Here is a 19,283-nt window from a genome sequence, read left to right as displayed (position 1 = left end):
TGGGGCATCCTCAAGCGGAAGGTGGAGGAGCGCAAAGTCTCGAATATCCGCCAGCTCCGTGATGTCGTCATGGAGGAGTGGAAAAGCATTCCAGTGGCAACCTGTGAAGCTCTGGTAAACTCCATTCCCAGGAGAGTTAAGGCAGTTCTGGGAAATAATGGTGGCCACACAAAATATTGACACTTCAGGAACTTTCACTAAGGGGTGTACTCACTTTTGTTGCCGGTGGTTTAGACATTAATGGCTGTATATTGAGTTATTTTGAGGGAAGAATAAATTTACACTGTTATATAAGCTGCACACACTACTTTTCATTGTGTCAAAGTGTCATTTTGTCAGTGTTGTCCCATGAAAAGATATACTTAAATATCTGCAGAAATGTGAGGGGTGTACTCACTTTTGTGATACACTGTATATATAGATTTGTTGGTCTTTGATAGTTCACAGTAAGGCTGCTTTTACTTGATAAGCGGTTTGTGGTTAATTCACCGGAGAGTGGGCGTACACTTTTCACATGATACATGGCAAAACTGCTTTCTGCTGGCTGTGCCACTGAGCGCCAAGCTGGAAACACCTCACAACAGTAACGACTGACGGTATTGAGGTTTATTCACATGCAGTTTTGTATGAAATGTATTTTAGTTTAAAGCAAAAGCGCTCTACTTCGTATTCATTTGAAGACGTAAGATTCTTTTTTTAATGCATTTTCTCCCCATTTTCCCCCCAATTTAGCACACTCAATTTTGTCTTCCGCTGCTGAGAGATACCAGATTGCATCTGAGGAGAGCACGGCGCTGTACACGCCTCTTCCGACACGTGCACAGCCCTCCTCTTCTCGCCCCTGCTTTCTGCACAGGCGTCTCTTCCTCCAATCAGGGTCCTTACACAGCGTATGAAGATCCCACCCCACACATAGTCCGGCCCCCACCCTGCAGATACGGTAGCCAATTAATATCTGCTGCAGATACTGCCAATTATGCTGCCAGATGGTGCCCAGCCGACCGATGGCAGCGCCGAGTTTCGAACCGAGGAGTTCAGAATCTCGGCGTCTGTGTGCTAGTGTAGCACTTCCCAACCTTTTTTGCACCACGGACCAGTTTCAAATAAGATAATTTCACATACTGGTGGAGAACTATAGAATGGAAAATCAGTGGGAACCCAGAGCTTTTTTCATTGGAAATGTAATCGCTCGTAGCGATTTGTAATTATTTATTCTTTCTGTGCAGCCCAGTAATAAATGACCCACGGACCGGTACCGGTCCGCGGTCCTGTGGTTGGGGACCACTGTGCTAGCAGACTATCCCACTGCGCCACCTGGGCGCCCAAGATGTAAGATTTTTAAGAAAGGGGCAACAGGTTCATGAAACTTCACTTCATCAATCACAAGGAGCATTAAATCTTTTTAAAAGGCCACAAAGTCACAACAAGCCACTCCAGGATAAGTAAACATGGAAGTGAAATCTGAAATGCAAACATATTCTCCACATTTTCCAGCTCACTAGTCAATGTGCCGTATTTTTCTCACAATGCAATGCTTCTAATTTAAAGTGGAATATAACAGGTCAGCGAGAATCAGTTTCTCTCCACCATGTATGTGCAGATAGTCATATATACTGTCTGTCTCTTTGGCTGCACTTTGAAAAGGTCAAAGTTCAATCAGACTGAACTTTGAGTGCAGCGGCAAGCTGTAAAAACCGAGCGGCAAAACTTAGCAGCAAATCTTAAAATCTTAAGTCAGCGCAAAAGCGGTTTTGCCACGTATCGTAATGCAGAGTGAATTAACACTTAGCTGCATAAACACCTGCATGAAGTGTTGTATTTACATTTTGGCTAGATTAAAACTTGTCTATATTTCAAAGCTTCCCAACAACATAAAATGCCAAGACTGTCCAAGGCATGATGGAAAACTGTCATTAAAAACCAAAACAAAAAAAAAATCACATAAAAATTCAACCAAATGTGTGATTAATTAAAAGGAAAAAAACTAAGCTGCATTCACATGGGCATTATTGGGTTCCACCAGCACATGGACGTGTGGTGCGGGTGTGTTTCTCCACATCACTGGGTAACTTGCATCTTAAACTACATACCATAAGCTAAACAGTTGTTCAACAGTCAGGTATTTAGCATAGTACAATGTGGATTGGGACAAAGCCCAATTTCATTTCATTCTCATTAGTCGCTCTGTTCTGGTCCAGTTCCACCTGTAAACACTGGAATTACGGTATTGTGCACAGAGAGTCATGCACCTATCTCCATTATCCCCCGTCTCTGTGCTGACTACAGCCCTTCCTCCATGAGACTGGCCAATCATCATCAGTGTAGGTGCCGACCAACAGAACTGAGATTCAAACTCAGGAGTGCGCGCCTTATCGCTGCGCCACCCGAGCGCCCCTTGAAGTGCATGGCCTTGCATGGGTGCATTCGACACACCGATCAGCCATAACATTAAAACCACCTCCTTGTTTCTACACTCACTGTCCATTTTATCAGCTCCACTTACCATATAAAAGCACTTTGTAGTTCTACAATTACTGACTGTAATCCATCTGTTTCTCTGCATGCTTTTTTAACCTCCTTTTACTCTGTTCTTCAATGGTCAGGACCCCCACAGGACCACTACAGAGTAGGTATTATTTGGGTGGTGGATCATTCTCATCATTGCAGTGACACTGACATGGTGGTGGTGTGTTAGTGTGTGTTGTGCTGGTATGAGTGGATATGACATATGGCCAAGGAGGTTAAAAAGTATGTAGAGAAACAGATGGACTACAGTCAGTAATTGTAGAACTACAAAGTGCTTCTATATGGTAAGTGGAGCTGATAAAATGGACAGTTAGTGTACAAACAAGGAGGTGGTTTTAATGTTATGGCTGATCAGTGTATTCTTATTAAATTTCAATGGTATTAGTATTAGTTTTTGACAGATATTAATATTGTCCATGTGAATGCAGCCAAACTATGAATATCTCAGCTGTTCAAGGCACCCAAAGCACAGGCTCAGTTGGACTTTGTACATCTTGAATCAGAGCTTCATCCAGAACTGCCAGTTTGAATCCTAGTACGTCTCAAGCTGGTTTTTCAGATTTGTAGGCGCTGATGAACGCCATGCCGTGTGTACGGAAATGCGTGCTGAGGTCGGCGGCTTTGCTAAACTGCCGCCCACACACTTTGCACCCCATCTTGCCCTCTCCGTCCTCTGACCGAGACGGTGACCCTGGAGACTCGGCCTCCAGCATGGCGTCCGGGGTCGCGTTCTCGCGCTGATCGTCCGGCTCTCGGTCACGCACACGGTGGCTGATGAAGAGATGCCGGCTGAGTGAAGAACCTGACGCGAAACAAGCCCCGCACTGCTGACACTGCATGGATTTGCCCCCGTCGCCACGATGAGTCTGGATGTGGAGCGCGAACTCCTCCTTGTCCTCAGAGACGAAGCCGCATGGCATGCAGCGGAGACCCTTGGCTTCCTGCGCACTGCTGTATTGAGCCTGGCTCAATTTTTTGGCTACTGTTTTATGTTCTGCAGCAGTGTTAAATGCTCCGTCCTGTTCAGAGGAGCTGTCAGCTGCATCAGGTAAGCGAGACTTCACCTAACACATGGGATCAAGACAGAAATACAGAGTAAAAGAAATGTACACTATATGGCCAAAAGTATTTGGACATATTTCCTAATTGCAGTAGTACCTTGTAACTCTATGTCCCCTAAACTCGTCACCCTTCATCAGGAAATTTGTACCCTTGAACTCAATGTTTACCTTAAACTCGTCGTGTGTGACTGATGTTTTTTTCAGCGCTCGACTTGAGAGGTGTGGTAAAACGTCATCAAAGTGCAAATATGTTTAAATGTATTTTTCTTCTGTTTCACTTTTAAACTTGTGTTATAGCTCGGAATGCTGACAAATAGTAAGAATCTGCTTTTTTCGAGAGTCTTGAACATTAACACAAACATAGAAACACTAAACCTCTCCTAATTATTACTGCTCATATGTTCTCTCCACTAATGAAATTCTTGCTCTGTGTTTTAATACGATAAGTCCCTTTAAGCTTTGTGCACCGGCACACTTTATAATAACGGCACAGCCAGCGCAAAAGTGGTTTTGATTGGCTTTTCATGTGAATGCGCCCTTACTGAACTCGCTAAGGAATACTGTATTTTAAGATCAAGCATCTCCACAATTAAAAAGCATAAGAAAACAATAAAGAAGTAAGGTAAAGTGCATGTTTTATTGTATTTTGATTGATTTTTAACTGTTTTCAATTGTATTTCAGTGTTTTTATATTATATTTGTCATTTTCTGTGTATAAGTGTCAAAATCAACCCCATTATTTTACATTGTTCTAAAATATATGCAGTTTCACGGGACCAATGGATGCATTAACAGGTTTCCCATACATCCTAATAGGAAGAAAATACCTTGAAACTCAGAACCAGAACCAACTGATGTCAAGTTTCAAGGTACCACTGTACTTTTGGTGTTTCATACTCATTGATAAGGTGCATAAAATCAATTATATATGTATGTGTGTGACAACAATCACTCCTGGAACATCTAAAATTGTGGAGCAGACAAAATAAACCCTGCAGGATTCCAAATATTTAAACATTTTGCTTTTAAAGTTCGACTTGGAACTGATGACCAAGTATAGACCTCTTAAAAAAAGAACTTGTTTGTAAATGAAATTATGCAGTTTTAATTTCCATTATCTGTAATTACTCAGTTCTACTGACCCACGACTTTGTAAGAGGAATTTATGGTAATAAATGTCTAAGACCTGCAAAGAAATGACAAAATACTGCATGTTTGTTTGTTTTATTAGGATTTTAACGTCATGTTTTACACCCATCAGTTACATCCATGACAGGAACGGTAGTTACTCATTACACAAGATTCATCAGTTCACAGGGTTATATCGAACACAGGCATGGACAACGTTGTATCTCCAATTCACCTTACTAGCATGTCTTTGGACTGTGGGAGGAAACCGGAGCACCCAGAGTAAACCCACACAGACACGGGGAGAACATGCAAACTCCACACAGAAAGGACCCGGACCGCCCCACCTGGGGATCGAACCCAGGACCTTCTAAACACTGCATGTAAAATCTCTGACCTGGCCTTGCACGTTTGCTCCTCTTTGTCCACCGTGATGAATTTGGATGTGTTTTTCTAGGACGAGCTTGCTGCTAAAACTCTTCTTGCTGCCGGCGCATAACCTACACAAACACACACACACGCGAGTTTAACAGATTATAAAACCAGGGTGTCTGCAGGTACTCTAAAGTCAAATGTATCAGTCTTTTTAATAGTTTTTATACTAGATCACGACAGAAATGTGAAGTCCTAGATCCTAAAACTTGTAAAGTTTTCAGTTTCCCGATTGCATGTGAATCTGTCCTGTTTCTGTCTAATTTTAAGAAATTGTTCTATATTTGTTGTTCTCTCTCATAATTTAGCTAATTTTTAATGAACTGTCTTATGCTGCTCTCTTTGTTTTTATCTTAATTATTCTTGATGTTGATGTACTATTTTGATTTTGTACTATGATTTGTATGGTGTATGTACGTATTTGTTTTGATTATTTGTCTTATGTAAAGCGTCTTTGAGTATCTTGAAAAGCGCTATATAAATAAAATGTATTATTATTATTATTATAAATGTAGGACTGTTAATGCCACCCAAAATTTAATTCAATTTCAATTCTGATATTGCAAAGAAAATGTATCAGGAAACAGCTGATCAACAGCTCAGCTATAAAAAAGAACTTGCACCATGTTGCCAAAAGTATGTGGACAACTTAATACATTTAGGTGATTTGGTCACACCTATTAATTATAATAAAATAATCTCAGCTGTGCTATTGGCTGTCCAGGCGTCTACACAGACATTAATGGCTTTGTCGGTAAGGGGAGGATTGGACTGCCACCCTATCCAGAATAATGCAGTGGGTGAAAAAATGAAAATGAATAGAAATGCATTCAGCATTACTTGTGTACTAAGCCATAGACTAAGTCCATGAAGACATGGTCAAAAGATTTAAAGTGAACCCTGAGCTCAACCCTATTGGAACTTCTTGTCTACAGTGTAATACTGACTACATTTTTCTCCTATGCAACACTTTGTTTATCCTACAGGAATGCAAAGTCATGCTATGGATGTTACACAGTGCAGTGTGTACAGAGTTTACAAACACAGTGGACATTGACCAAAAGCCATTGGCATTATTATAGAGCTTCCGCCTCAAGTCCCCAGTGGCTGTAACAGCCACCACTTCTCGGGAAAGGTTTTGAACAAGATTTGGGAGTGTGCCTGTTGGAATTTGTGCCCATTTAATCAAAAGGGCCGTATGCAAGTTCAGGCACTGGTTCTGAAATGAGAAGTCCTGACTCACATTTGATGTTCCAATTCATCCTAATGGTGTGTAGAAAGCACAAACTATTTATGCTTCATGTTAGTCTGGCTATGTAAATCTAGTACTGTAGGCTTTACCAGACAAGCAAAAGAACAATCAATTTGGTAGGTTCTTTAGAGCAACTCAAAGCACCTTAGAAGAGTGAGGCTGGATTTATTCCTTATAGCTCTAAAGGTAAATACCATTATTTTTTCACTTCCATGACTAAACGTAGTCACACGTAACAATTCCCTCTTTAAATCATTCAAAACTGGTTAGGTTTTACTTACTGACAGTAGAAAGATCTCTTGATGCCTTTGTGTTTGACCCGGATGTGACGTCTCAGACTTGAGGAGGATGAGAAGGAGCCTTCGCACAGCATGCAAGGAAACCTCTTCAGCTCCTTCAGATTATGACGTGAATAAACAGTAATGAATTATGTATTCACATAATTTTATTTACAACAGAATTTATACTTTGGTAGTTATTCTACATGGTATAGTGTATAATATACACTTCATGATCAAAAGTATGTGGACACCCCTTCTCAGTATTTAGTTCAAGTGTTTCAGCCTCTATAATACTGCTCCTGATTTTGGAATGGGATAGCCACCAAGCTTACAATCGGGTGTCTATATACTTTTGGCGACATGGTGTACTCCATGTATCTGTAACTGACAGCTGAACATGGTTAGAGTTTGAATGGCTGCTGACCTTTCTGTGTTGTTTGGCCATGTGACTGATGTAGCTCTCTTTATCTCTGTAGCGAGTCTGACACTCGGTGCAGCTCCACAACTGGACGTTGAGAGCCGCAGACCTCTTTTCTCTCTGATCTCCCTCTGTCTCTTCATCCTCCTCTTCCTCCCCATCAGAGCTTTCCATCTTCACCGAGCCTTTCTGAATCAGGTGTGCCGCCGACTTTCTGTGCGAAGCCTAAACACACAATCATTCGAGGAAAATGAATGAATCTCTCATTTTGTACACTGTGGACAAGGTTTTCTTCATTATTGATCCCCTCTTTTCTTTTTTTATACTCTTCAAACCGTTATATGTTCTTGCTATTTTCTTCCTTACGTCTTTTCTTTTACCTTACTTTCCTATTTCCTTACAATGTTATTATAGTAGTAAATAGGGAAGCAGAAACAGTAGAAGCTAGGGCTGTCGCGGTATAAGAATTTCCCCTTTCGGTATTTAGCGTGGCTCAACACCGCGGTATGCGATATTATCGCCATATATATATATATATATATATATATATATATATATACACAGTATATACATATATATATATATATATATATATATATATATATATATATATATATATATATATATATATATATATATAAATAATTATTTTATTTATTTATTTATTTATTTATTTTATTACTTAATTTATCTGGATTTTAGAGCTATATAAACAAACTTTATTGTTAAGCTATGATTCAGTATATTATTGCTTTATAATGACAAAGATGAGACAGCTTTAGGACAAATCAAATGCGTGTTTATTGTTAAATACAGAACAGAGCTAAGATGCGCAATAAGAATGCACGTCTTTTCTCTATTAAAAAAAGGTTTAAATTTAGCTTCTAGCCTAGGATTGATATACACTGTAAAACGAAAAAAAAGAGTTTAGGCTAAATATTTTAAATGCACATCTAATCAAAACATGGTAAAAAAATAAGACCTTAAACCTGCGTTATCATGCGTGCTAGAAAAACCAACATGTTCACCTGATGTGGTTCCAGAGAGGATCTGAGTGGGGTAGCGATGTTCCCCTCGGCACTAAAACTCTCTCTGATGGTGCTCGTTGCACTAATACACACGTACTGTACCTGCATGCGACTTTAGAGAGCAGAGGAAATCTAGCCTGGTTGTCGTGCCAGTATTAACCATCTATTTAGTAGGTATAATTAACATAACAATATATACTACATTTCAAGTTATTATTCGTTTCAATACATTTTTATTCAACGAAAAAATACATTTAAATCATTCCAGCAAGCCAGCAAGAGAATATTTGCAGGCTGCAATGCCATATTAACCGTCATTAAGTGTTTTAGTACGCCAAGGCTGTTTAAATATAGTCTAAATTACATGTATTTTATTGAGTGTGAACTCAATTTGATCATTAATAAACTTGCCTATAATTAATGTTGCCATTGTTTCCATTTTAAAACACAAAGCCTGACACTCAGCAGCAACGGATGCGAACATGAATTTATTTAACATTTATTACGCCCGAATGTAAGCGTAAAACAAGATGGACCCTGCAACAAAAAAAAAAAAAAGAAAGAAAAAACGTGAACATCGCAGTGTTGCGGTTGCTTGGCATGCCCTGCGGTTGGCTGGTCTATACCGCGGTATTTAAAAATTGCGGTTAGCGCGACAGCCCTAGTAGAAGCATGTATAAAAATAAATAAAATAAAACAAGCCAAACCTTTATGTGTTCTATGAGTGAAGCCCTCTGTGTGAACAGCTTGTTACAGTCTGGACATTTAAACACAGGAACCTTTTGTGTTCCTAAGTGGGTGTCAAAATGATGGTAAAGCAGTGTCTTCTGGGTGAAAACGGTCCGACACATCACACATTTGAAGATTTCCCTGTAAAATAGGAACAAAATAAAACAGAATTTGCATTTTTTTTTATCTGGATTATTCTGCCTTTATCTCCCAATCTAATCATCTTGAGTTCAAACACTCCACAGTCTTTTGCTAGCATGTTAGGCTTCTTTTTTCTAGAAAATACACACATTTGTAGATAAATTTTCCACTGACATGGTAAAGATGTTAAAGGCAGTGCTCAGCCAGACTTCACAGAAACTGGTTTATGTATCCACTGGTTTAAAAGCCGGTGTATTGCATTATTAGATACTTAGATACTACAAGAAAACTTCTTGTATAAAATTTGCAATATCTTTTTTGCAAAATTTTCTTTATAGCTGTCTGTACTATTCACATTATCTTAAACAGCTGTCATTAAATTATGTTTGATTGTTTATGTCCTGGCAATGGAGCTGAACTGAGTTTGAGCTGATTTCAGCTGGAGCTGAACCCAGTTATTTATTAAAAAGGATCTATAGATAAACAAGGCTGTAGTGGAAACCTACTTGGATTGTTTAGCAGTGTCTGGAATATCAGGGTGTTGGGTTCTACAGTGGGCATCAGTACTGGAAGCAAACTTGAAAGCCATTGGGCACGAGGGGCATTTATGAAAGACTTCACAGTGGGCAGTGTGCATGTGATTCTTCGCTGCACTCAGACTGTTCACACCTCCAAACACCAGCTGACAACAGGGGCACCTAAAAAATGAAGACCAGATATTAGAATGTTAAGTCAACTTCTCAAATACATTAAATGGCTAAAAGTATGTGGACGCCGGCTTATTAGCTTGTTGGACATTCTGTTCAACAATTATGGGCATTTACATGGATAGCAATGCTTGTGGCTAAAATGCCTAATTAGAAGGGGTGTCCACATATTTACTTCTAGTAGTTCACCTTTGAAGACAGTACTGGTAGTAACTAACGCACAGTATTTACCTGTATCCGAGCTGGCGTGTGTAGTGCAAGCAGGTTTTGTACAGGTGTGTGTTAAGGGTTTGTGCTTGGCAGACAAGTCCACACTCGGGACAGATGACAGGGGATAGCGTCTGGTGGAGCCGCTGGTGGGCTGAAGCACTGCAGGAGTTCCACAGGGGCATTGGAGGAGAGCACTGAGTACAACACTGAACACAGCACAAACACATGCAGGTTACAATACAGTTACCAACATTCATCCAGAGGGGTAGCACACAGACTAATGTATGTATTTATTTATTTATTTCCCCTCACTACAGTTAGAGGGGTGGCACGGTGGGTAGCACTGTCACCTCACAGCAAGAAGGTCCTGGATTCTATTCCCAGGTGGAACGGCCAGGGTCCTTTCTGTGTAGTTTGCTGAAATTCAGGGCTCTATGCAGTTCCTCTACACCTCACCAAACTCATCACATCATGTCTTTATGCACTTTGCTTTGCATGTTTACTTTACATAATTCTTTGTATAAACATGTTAGCAATGGGTGTGGCTTAACTTAACAATAAGAAGCTTGCTTGCCTGTATACGATGCCACCCATGTTCAAGCAAGTCATGGCAAACAATTTTGGCACTTTTTTTGGATTTTATCTGATCATCCATCCGGATATTATATACTTTGTGTCATGTGGTGTAGCTCTGGCTTAAAGTAATGCAAATACTTACGGTGTCTAATCCAGCTGGCTCCGACTCCTGAAAGTGTGCTGCTAGTTTTTCTTTTGAGCTGAATGGACTCTTACATTCTGGGCACCTGGAAAAGAAATAAAAATAATACATATACATATCCAAACATAAAGAAACTTAAATTCTGCATATGAAGATGTAAAATTTTTTATGTAATTTAACTACATCTAAAGCTGTCTCTAATTCCTTGTTAGTGATCTCAAATGACTATAATGGTGGGTTTCTTTTAAGCCCTAATTTGACAAAATGCATGGAACAGTAGTCACTTGCCAAGATTGAAAGGAATTAGCTCAGCATTCAACACCATCATTCCTCAGCATCTAATTGGAAAGCTGAGCACGCTGGGCCTGAACACCTCTCTCTGCAACTGGATCCTGGATTTCTTGACTGAGAGACCTCAGTCCGTCCGGATCGGTAAGAACACCTCCAGCACCACCACACTGAGCACCGGCGCTCCCCAAGGCTGTGTGCTCAGTCCACTGCTGTTTACTCTGCTTACGCACGACTGTACAGCAATGCACAGCTCGAATTCCATCGTTAAGTTTGCAGACGACACAACTGTGGTGGGACTCATCAGCAACAACGATGAGTCAGCGTACAGAGAGGAGATACAACATCTAACGGACTGGTGCCAAGTCAACAACCTGTCTCTGAACGTGGATAAAACCAAAGAGATGGTCATTGACTTTAGAAAGACACTAAGGGACCACTCCCCACCGCACATCGACGGCTCATCTGTTGAGATCGTCAAGAGCACCAAATTTCTCGGTGTTCATCTGGAGGAGAATCTCACCTGGACCCTCAACACCAGTTCTATCACCAAGAAAGCCCAGCAGCGTCTCTACTTTTTGAGAAGACTGAGGAAAGCTCATCTGCCACCCCCCATTCTCACCACGTTCTACAGAGGAACAATCGAGAGCATCCTGAGCGGCTGCATCACTGTCTGGTTCGGAAATTGTACTGCGTCGGACCGCAGGACTCTCCAGCGAGTAGTGAGGACAGCTGAAAAGATCATCGGGGTCGCTCTTCCATCTCTCACGGACATTTTTAACACCCGCTGCATCCGCAAAGCTCTCAGCATTGTGGACGATCCAACCCATCCATCACATGGACTTTTTACTCTGCTCCCGTCTGGGAGACGATACCGCAGCATCCGGACTAACACAACCAGACTGTGTAACAGTTTTATCCCTCAAGCAATCAGACTTCTAAACTCAGGACTGTAACAATTTCCTCCGGAAATTTTCTGCTGCCACACACTGAACTGTATTGACTATGTTACTTGCATTTTTTGCACACCTCCTGGAACTGAACAAGTAATTTCTGCACCTTACTTGTATTTTTGCACCTTATTTACTTTTTAGGCACCTTATCGGCATTGCCAATTTTACGCTGCTAATGTACAACATGTCACTACCTCATGAACCATTGTACCATCTATTCACCATCATGTACTAACACTTGTCTTTAGTCCTGTCTTCTAATTACTTGTTTATATTAGGGATAATTAGGAATATCTTTTGTAGTTATTTATTATAGGATTTTTTGTATTTATTGTTGTATTTACACTGTTTTGTATTGTCTTGCACTTTTTGTACCATGTTACACCGTGATCCTAGAGGAACGCTGTTTCGTTTCAATATGTACTTGTATGTAGCTGAAATGACAATAAAACCTCTCTGACTCTGACTCTGAATACTCTCACTTTATGCCTAGAGGAAATTTGTCCATACAGTTAGATTTAATCCAAGAACCACAAAAACTGCTGACAGTTAAACAACCACCTCTTGAAATAATCATCTTAAAGCTTGACTACAGACTTATTTTATTATTATTATTTTGTTTATGCATTTTCTCCCCTTTTTCTCCCTTTTAGCTTGTCCAGTTGCCCGATTGCGTCATGCTCCCTCTCCACTGATGCCGATCCCCGCTCTGAGGAGAACGAAGCTAACCCACGCCTCCTCCAACACGTGGGCAGAAGCCGTATGCATTTTGTCACGTACACTTTGACGAGTGCAATGCGGATCAGCACTGTGTATGGAGAGACACACCCTGACAGCACTCTTTTCCCGTCTCTGTGCAGGCACCATCAATCAGCCAGCAGAGGTCGTAATTGCATTAGTTATGAGAGAGCCGGCAGGCAGAGCGGAGATTCGATACGATTGTATTCGAGATCCCAGCTCTGGTGTTCAGCGTGTGTTTTACCGCTGTGCCACCTGAGTGGCCACCCTACAGACTTTTGACTTCAACTCTAATTCTAGGTAATAATGTCCTATCATTACCAGTTATCAAAGGACCCCAATGAGCCAGCGGTTTCCTCCTTATATCCTGGCAAAGAGGTGGAGGTCAGCAACGATGAAGAAAGCACGCCTGCAAAAAAAGATCAAGAATAAAGAAGCACTCAATAAAGAAAACAACTCACCAAAACAATTGTTTATCCCCACTCTAAATGCTATTCTTAGAACTATTTAAAGGCATTTTAAAGGAATGTAAACAGGCTACAGATACACTACATGATCAAATGTGGATATTACTTTTTATTATTAAATATAGGTGGTTCAGCCACAGTCAATTATATAAAATGAATATGTTACCAAATTAGTGGGAACAGTTTGGGTAGGGCCCTTTTTATGTCCATAAAAACAGATTGACCATTCTGGTGGGAGACAATTCCATTGGCCTGCACAAAGCACTGGCCTCAACCCCAGGCCTTCAAATACACTACATTATTGCCCATGGTTTTGAACTGGGACAAGAACCTTAAGGTCACAAATATGTTTAGATTAAAATGTCCCACCCTTAGAACTTACCTATGGGCAAGGTATCCTGTTGGCCAACCATCTGCTCCATGCTGATAGGTTTCATGACCAGGTGTGAGCACTGCATGACTAGTCCTTTCTCTTTGTGTTCACGAGCATGCAGCAGCAAGCTGCACTTGTTGAAAAATGCCAGCCTCTTCGTACAGTGGTTACATGTCACCTCGATACGCAGGGAGCGCCGGTCGTAGTGGCGCGCCAAACTACGCTCCAAGGCAAATGTGTCACCGCACTCCAGGCAGCGGTAACCTGAAGCCGGAACGCCGAGGCCCCACTCAGGACGGGGCAAAACTGAGAGGTCCGGTTGGTAGCTTGGAAGGGGGTTCTTACTGTTAAGGATCTTGTTGAAGGCTTCCACCAGACTTGACTGACTGCGAGAGATCACAGCTCCGGTCGTGTTCACAATAGACGCTGGTTTGGTGGAAGGTACAGAAACTGTTTTCTGCCCGGCCAAGCTAATGTTGACGCTGGAGGAGGACTGTGATGGAGATGAAGTAGATGAGGCTGAGAGGGTAGCTGCAACTTTCTGGATCTTACTGGCTGCAAACAACATGGCTGAGCTAGCATCCTGTAGCGTTGACACAGGAAGCATCGGTGTCTTTGAGTCTTGGGGCTTGTGTGACATAGAATTAGCAGGTCTTTTAGGCCTTGTGGCCATCTTACCACCCTGTATCTTGATTTCTGAACCCTTTCCTGTAGCACCTTTTGTGGCCAGCCTGGTAACAGTACGTGTGACATTGCCAGTAGGGGTTTTAACCGTCTTGATTCGAACTTTGAGAGGCCTGGCAGACACTGCAGAGGCTGGATTGACAGGTGCTGAGGCTTTCTCTTCATCTGGATCTGTTTTCTTTTCAACCTCATCTCTGTAACTATTGTTTTTAATGAGTTGGTCACCATTCTTCACGGATTCCTTTTTGTCAGGTATATCTATGTGTTGTGGAGTTTCCTTCTCTCCTAGCTCCTGAACTAGGGTGGACAATTCAGTGCTCTGTGGGCAAGAAGGCTTTTCTGGCTCAGGGCTCTCAGGAGAATCTCTCTCCTCAATGATATGCTCTGGATAATGTTCTGGACTTGATGGGTCTGCATTTTTGGTTGTTAAAGTTGGCATGATGTTTTGTGGGGGAGTCTGAAATGGGACTGAAAGAGCTGGGTGCTGTGAGGCAGCAGATGTCTCTCCAGTTTGGTCGTTGCTAATGGGGGAGGATGGAGAACAAGGGGAAGGAGGCTGGAGCTCACTGGATGACCTGTGACTGAATGGAAACTTGGAAGGTGAAGATGTAGTTAAGTCTGGGCTTTCCTGAATCATAAGCGGAGGGCTTGCGAGGTCCGGTTCTGATTCTTCGTCATCTGACAACGTCTGATGAACTCCAGTCCTTGAACTGCTGTTTTGTGGAGTGAATGGACATGCAGGAGATACAGGATGTTTGACTTCATCCTCGTCAACTTTGGAGGAGAGTATTCCAGTTACATCTGAGCAAGAGATAGAGGGAGCAGAAGCAGGGAAGGGTGAAAAGTTGGCGGATGGATTAGAGTGACTTTTACTCTGGCTGCTCTCGTCACTTTCCTTGGCTATTCTAGGGGAGCAAGGGGACCAGGGATGGCCTTCAGTCTGCATTTGAGACTGACTAGGAGGAGAAGAGGGTTCCACAAATCCTTCTGAGACAGCTTTGAAACCATTATGGCTGAGCGGGTCGGTTGGCATTAGGCTGTGTGCAACCTGGGGAGACAGTCTGGCTGCTTCAGACCTCTTTGCCTCTTCTAAAACTTCACTCATTTGCCTAATGTTCTCATCCTCTTCTTTCCTAGTTTCAAAGACATCAGTGCATACACTGTTCTTCACTATAACACTAACTACAGAGGGGTCATGAGTAGTAGCACAGATCTCTGAGGGACCTGTGGGCTTTTGATTTGTACCACCACTTCTCTCTTTGCCACCAGCAATGGATTCATTGTGATTACCATCAGGATCTGATATATCTGGAATGTCTGGAATATCAAAAGCCGCCAACAGGTCATCGAAATCTGGTGTCTTCATGTCAGCCATTCTTGTCTGACCAAAGGATGCCTAGAGAGTCAAACATATAGATGGCAAGAGTTTAGGTACAAAGAAAAACACATTTTGACTTGTCAAACTTCCAGTAATCTAGTTTTTAGCATGTCTACAGTAATGCACTGTATCTATCAATCAATCTATCTCAAATTTTATTTGTCACATACAGGTCATACAACTAGCAGTGAAATGCTTTTTATAACTGCCCAGTCACAACACAGTCATGGACAATTTTGTATCTCCAATTCACCTCACTTGCATGTCTTTGGACTGTGGGAGGAAACCGGAGCACCCGGCGGAAACCCACGCAGACACGGGGAGAACATGCAAACTCCACACAGAAAGGACCCAGACAGCCCCACCTGGGGATAGAACCCAGGACCTTCTTGCTGTGAGGTGACAGTGCTACCCACTGCACCACCGTGCTGCCTGAATTTCTATTTACAGAAAAACAGAAGAAAGAAAAAATGCAATATAAGGTGTAATATATATAAAAAATGCAATATAAGGTGTAATATATATAAAAAATGCAATATGAGGTGCAATGTAAGCCTATAAAGTGAATACGGTGTACATAACGTGCAAACCAGTGTTGTGCAATTTTTATCTATCAATCTATCTATCTATCTATCTATAAAGTTATAACAATCTATCAATTTATCTACAACAAGGCAACTGGAGTTTCTTTAAACCAAGCCTTTCTTCATATCTTTATAGACCTTGCTTTGTGCACAGGGGATTAGTACTGCTGGAACAGGAAAGTGCCTTCCCTAAACTGGGCGGCACAGTGGCTCAGTGGGTAGCACTGTCGCCCCACAGCAAGAAGGTCCTGGGTCGATCCCCAGGTGGGGAGGTCCAGGTCCTTTCTGTGTAGAGTTTGCATGTTCTCCCCATGTCTGTGTAGGTTCCAAATACATGCAAGTGAATTTAATTGGAGATACACAATTGTCCATGACTGTGTTTGACATTAAACTTGTGAACTGATGAATCTTGTGAGAAACTACTATTTCTGTCATGAATGTAACCAAAAGTGTGTAAAACATGACGTTAAAAGCCGCTCAGGTGACGCAGCGGTAAAAACACACGCTGTAACCAGAGCTGGGATCTCGAATACATCGTATCGAATCTCAGCTCTGCCTACCGGCTAAGGCTGAGCAGCCACATGAACAACGATTGGCCTGTTGTTCAGATATGTGCGGGACTAAGCCGGATAGGGTCTCTCTCCCACGACTGGTGCAATTACGACCTCTGCTGGCTGATTGATCGTGCCTGCACAGAGATGAGAAAAGAGTGCTCTCAGGGTGTGTCTCTCCGTACACAACGCTGAGCTGCACTGCACTGCACTCGTCAAAGTGCAGGTGAAAAAATGCATACGGCATGCTGCCCACGTGTCGGAGGAGGCGTGGGTTCGCTTAGTTCTCCTCAATCAGAGCGGGGATCGGCATTGGTGGAGAGGAAGCGTGACGCAATGGACGTGATAAAAGGGAGAAAATGCTTAAACAAAAAAACATTATTTTTTTTAAACGACGTTAAAATCTGAATAAATAAATAAATAATTTCCTAAACTGTTGTTGTGGCTGAAACAACTTCTTAAGTAACTTATTAACTGACCAATAGTTTGGGGAAACACCTTTTCCAGGTCCAGCATGCACAAAAACAGAGCTTGATAAGTTAAGTGTAGAGGAACTTAACTCACCTGCACAGAGCCCTGACTTCAACCCCATTAAACACTTTTGGGATGCATTGGAATGACAATTGTGAGCCAAGCCTTTTGCCATGTCTGCTGCATTCAACACGTGGACTTAGAGCAACTACTGTCATTTGATCAGTCTCTGACGTTACTAAACAGGCATCACCAGGCACATATTTTGAGGAGTGGTCCAAATGTTTTGGCTCATCGTAAACAGTGTACATGTTTATGCTTCAAAAACACTGACTCTATAATAAGCTCTAAATACAGACAGATATAATCACTTTTACAGCATGTCATGGAATTTTCGAGCATTTAACTGAACATATTGAAAATAAGTTTGCTGTAACACTGTTGGTGCCTCAATTCGCACAATAAAATACTAAATGATATGTCAAATAGTAACAATAATAATAGCTCCTTTACCTATTTTATGTACTATTTAGGGTACATAGTGTTACGGGGTAGCCGAACACTTGTTGCTATCAACTTGAAAGCTGGTCCAAAATGGCTTCATTACGAACACGTGGGGCACTAGATATGATGCAAATAGCACGACATACAACCCTACAGAGTGCACATATAAAGGGAACATGGTGTAATTCGGAACAAGAACGCCAAGTTGATACAGGAACTGTGTTTCAACGAGCACTTGGGTGAATAAAACAACCCGAATTGTCGCATTAGGTTTGTTTAGAAGCTCTGTTGTGAACGTTTTTGCACGTTAATACAAAGTAACCTTGTATAAATATGACAAACACAGAGAAGAACAGATAAAGCTAGCCGATTAGCGTAATAAGCTAAGCTAGCATTGCCGACTTCATGGAGAAGTTGAACCAAAACCAGCTAAAAATTCTGAGTATTTCGGTTACTAGGTTTGTCATGTTTTTACATTATAATTGACACATGTATCGCCAGTGTAATAATAAAAAAAAATAAACATTAACTATTAGATGTTTCGTTGCTGAAGCAAAGTTTAGTTTCTTTACCTGGTCGAGCAGTTCCTGACTTCTCCTGACTCCTGCAGCCAGGGCGGCGCATTACTACCGAGTCATCTCACAAGCAGAGATAATCAATAAAAACAAATAAACTTGTAATCAACATTAATGTCGTGGAGGTCTTAGACATTTGTATCTGTTTTAAGTGTGTGTGTGTTTATTTAAATTATTTCCTACGTTAGAGCATGGGTAACACTGTCCACAGTCAAGCAAGCTTTATATTGCCACCCCCCCCCCCCCCCCCCTCCCCCCCCTCCCCCCCTCCCTCCCCCCCTCCCTCCCCCCCCTCCACACTGAAATACCAGTTGGAGGATATTTAACTCTGTTGCTACTCCCCTACTTGTTGGCAATCTTGAAAAGATCACACTAAGAGCACACCATCCAGTTCCCAGGGAAGTATGTGTTGCAGAGATGAGAAGATAACTAAAGCAACTTGTTTTTATATTTCTACTGTCCATTCAATTAAACCAGCACTGCATTCATTATTTTATATTTTATTAATATTAACTTGGAGACATTCCAGCAAGACAGAGCTGTTACTCATTCCTGGAGATCAATCTCCAACCCAGGACCTAGTCATCTCTGATTTTTAACCAACCCAAATGCTGCCGCATCACCTCACTGCTGCGTTGTCTTCACTGGCTTCCTGTAGCTGCACGCATTCAATTTAAAACACTGATGCTCGCCTACAAAGCCAAAAATGAACCAGCACCAAGTTACCTTTGAGGTCTAATCAAACCCCGCTCTGTACCGTGTTTACTAAACACTTCAGCTGACTTGTACTTACTTACTTACTAACACTCTTATTCATTTCTTTTTCATTAAAAAAAAAAAACTTTGGTTCTAGCAGATTTGTGTTCTTGGACTGTTGTTTACTTAGACTAGAGTAATAAAATGTTTACTATGGAAGCACCTCTGTAAGTCGCTCTGGATAAGAGCGTCTGCTAAATGCCAAAAATGTAAATGTAAACTTCTAGATCTTTCAAGATTTTTTAGATAAAACTTAAAAAAAAACAAAATATACAAACCCTATTACATTCTGACATTTATTCATAACAAATCTTTCAGCTGCAGTTCAGA

General features: G+C 41.5%; 1 protein-coding gene across 1 annotated transcript; it reads right to left on the bottom strand.

Annotated features, from left to right (window-relative positions):
* Positions 1-3,068: 3,068 nt before the first annotated feature.
* On the bottom strand, positions 3,069-15,509 carry znf687a (zinc finger protein 687a). The gene is made up of 10 exons (XM_062992776.1): positions 13,460-15,509; positions 12,932-13,019; positions 10,632-10,716; positions 9,935-10,119; positions 9,503-9,694; positions 8,834-8,996; positions 7,105-7,323; positions 6,681-6,793; positions 5,113-5,215; positions 3,069-3,590 (listed from the first exon to the last, which is right to left on the bottom strand). The coding sequence occupies exons 1-10, from the start codon at positions 15,507-15,509 to the stop codon at positions 3,069-3,071; spliced, it is 3,720 nt and encodes a 1,239-aa protein (XP_062848846.1).
* Between the last annotated feature and the right edge of the window lie 3,774 nt (positions 15,510-19,283).

Source organism: Trichomycterus rosablanca, chromosome 3 (genome assembly GCF_030014385.1).
Source record: "Trichomycterus rosablanca isolate fTriRos1 chromosome 3, fTriRos1.hap1, whole genome shotgun sequence".
NCBI classification, from domain to species: Eukaryota; Metazoa; Chordata; class Actinopteri; order Siluriformes; family Trichomycteridae; genus Trichomycterus; species Trichomycterus rosablanca.
This window is presented reverse-complemented; position numbering and strand designations above follow the sequence as displayed.

What these genes read in the sequence shown, in the direction of transcription:
- znf687a (XM_062992776.1), bottom strand. Translation starts at nt 15,509, where the DNA reads ATGGCTGACATGAAGACACCAGATTTCGATGACCTGTTGGCGGCTTTT. An exon ending in TTGGGGTCCTTTGATAACTG is followed by an intron (nt 10,717 to 12,931) that starts GTAATGATAGGA and finishes TTTCTTTTCCAG; the next exon opens with GTGCCCAGAATGTAAGAGTC. An exon ending in AGCCAGCTGGATTAGACACC is followed by an intron (nt 10,120 to 10,631) that starts GTAAGTATTTGC and finishes TGCTGTGTTCAG; the next exon opens with TGTTGTACTCAGTGCTCTCC.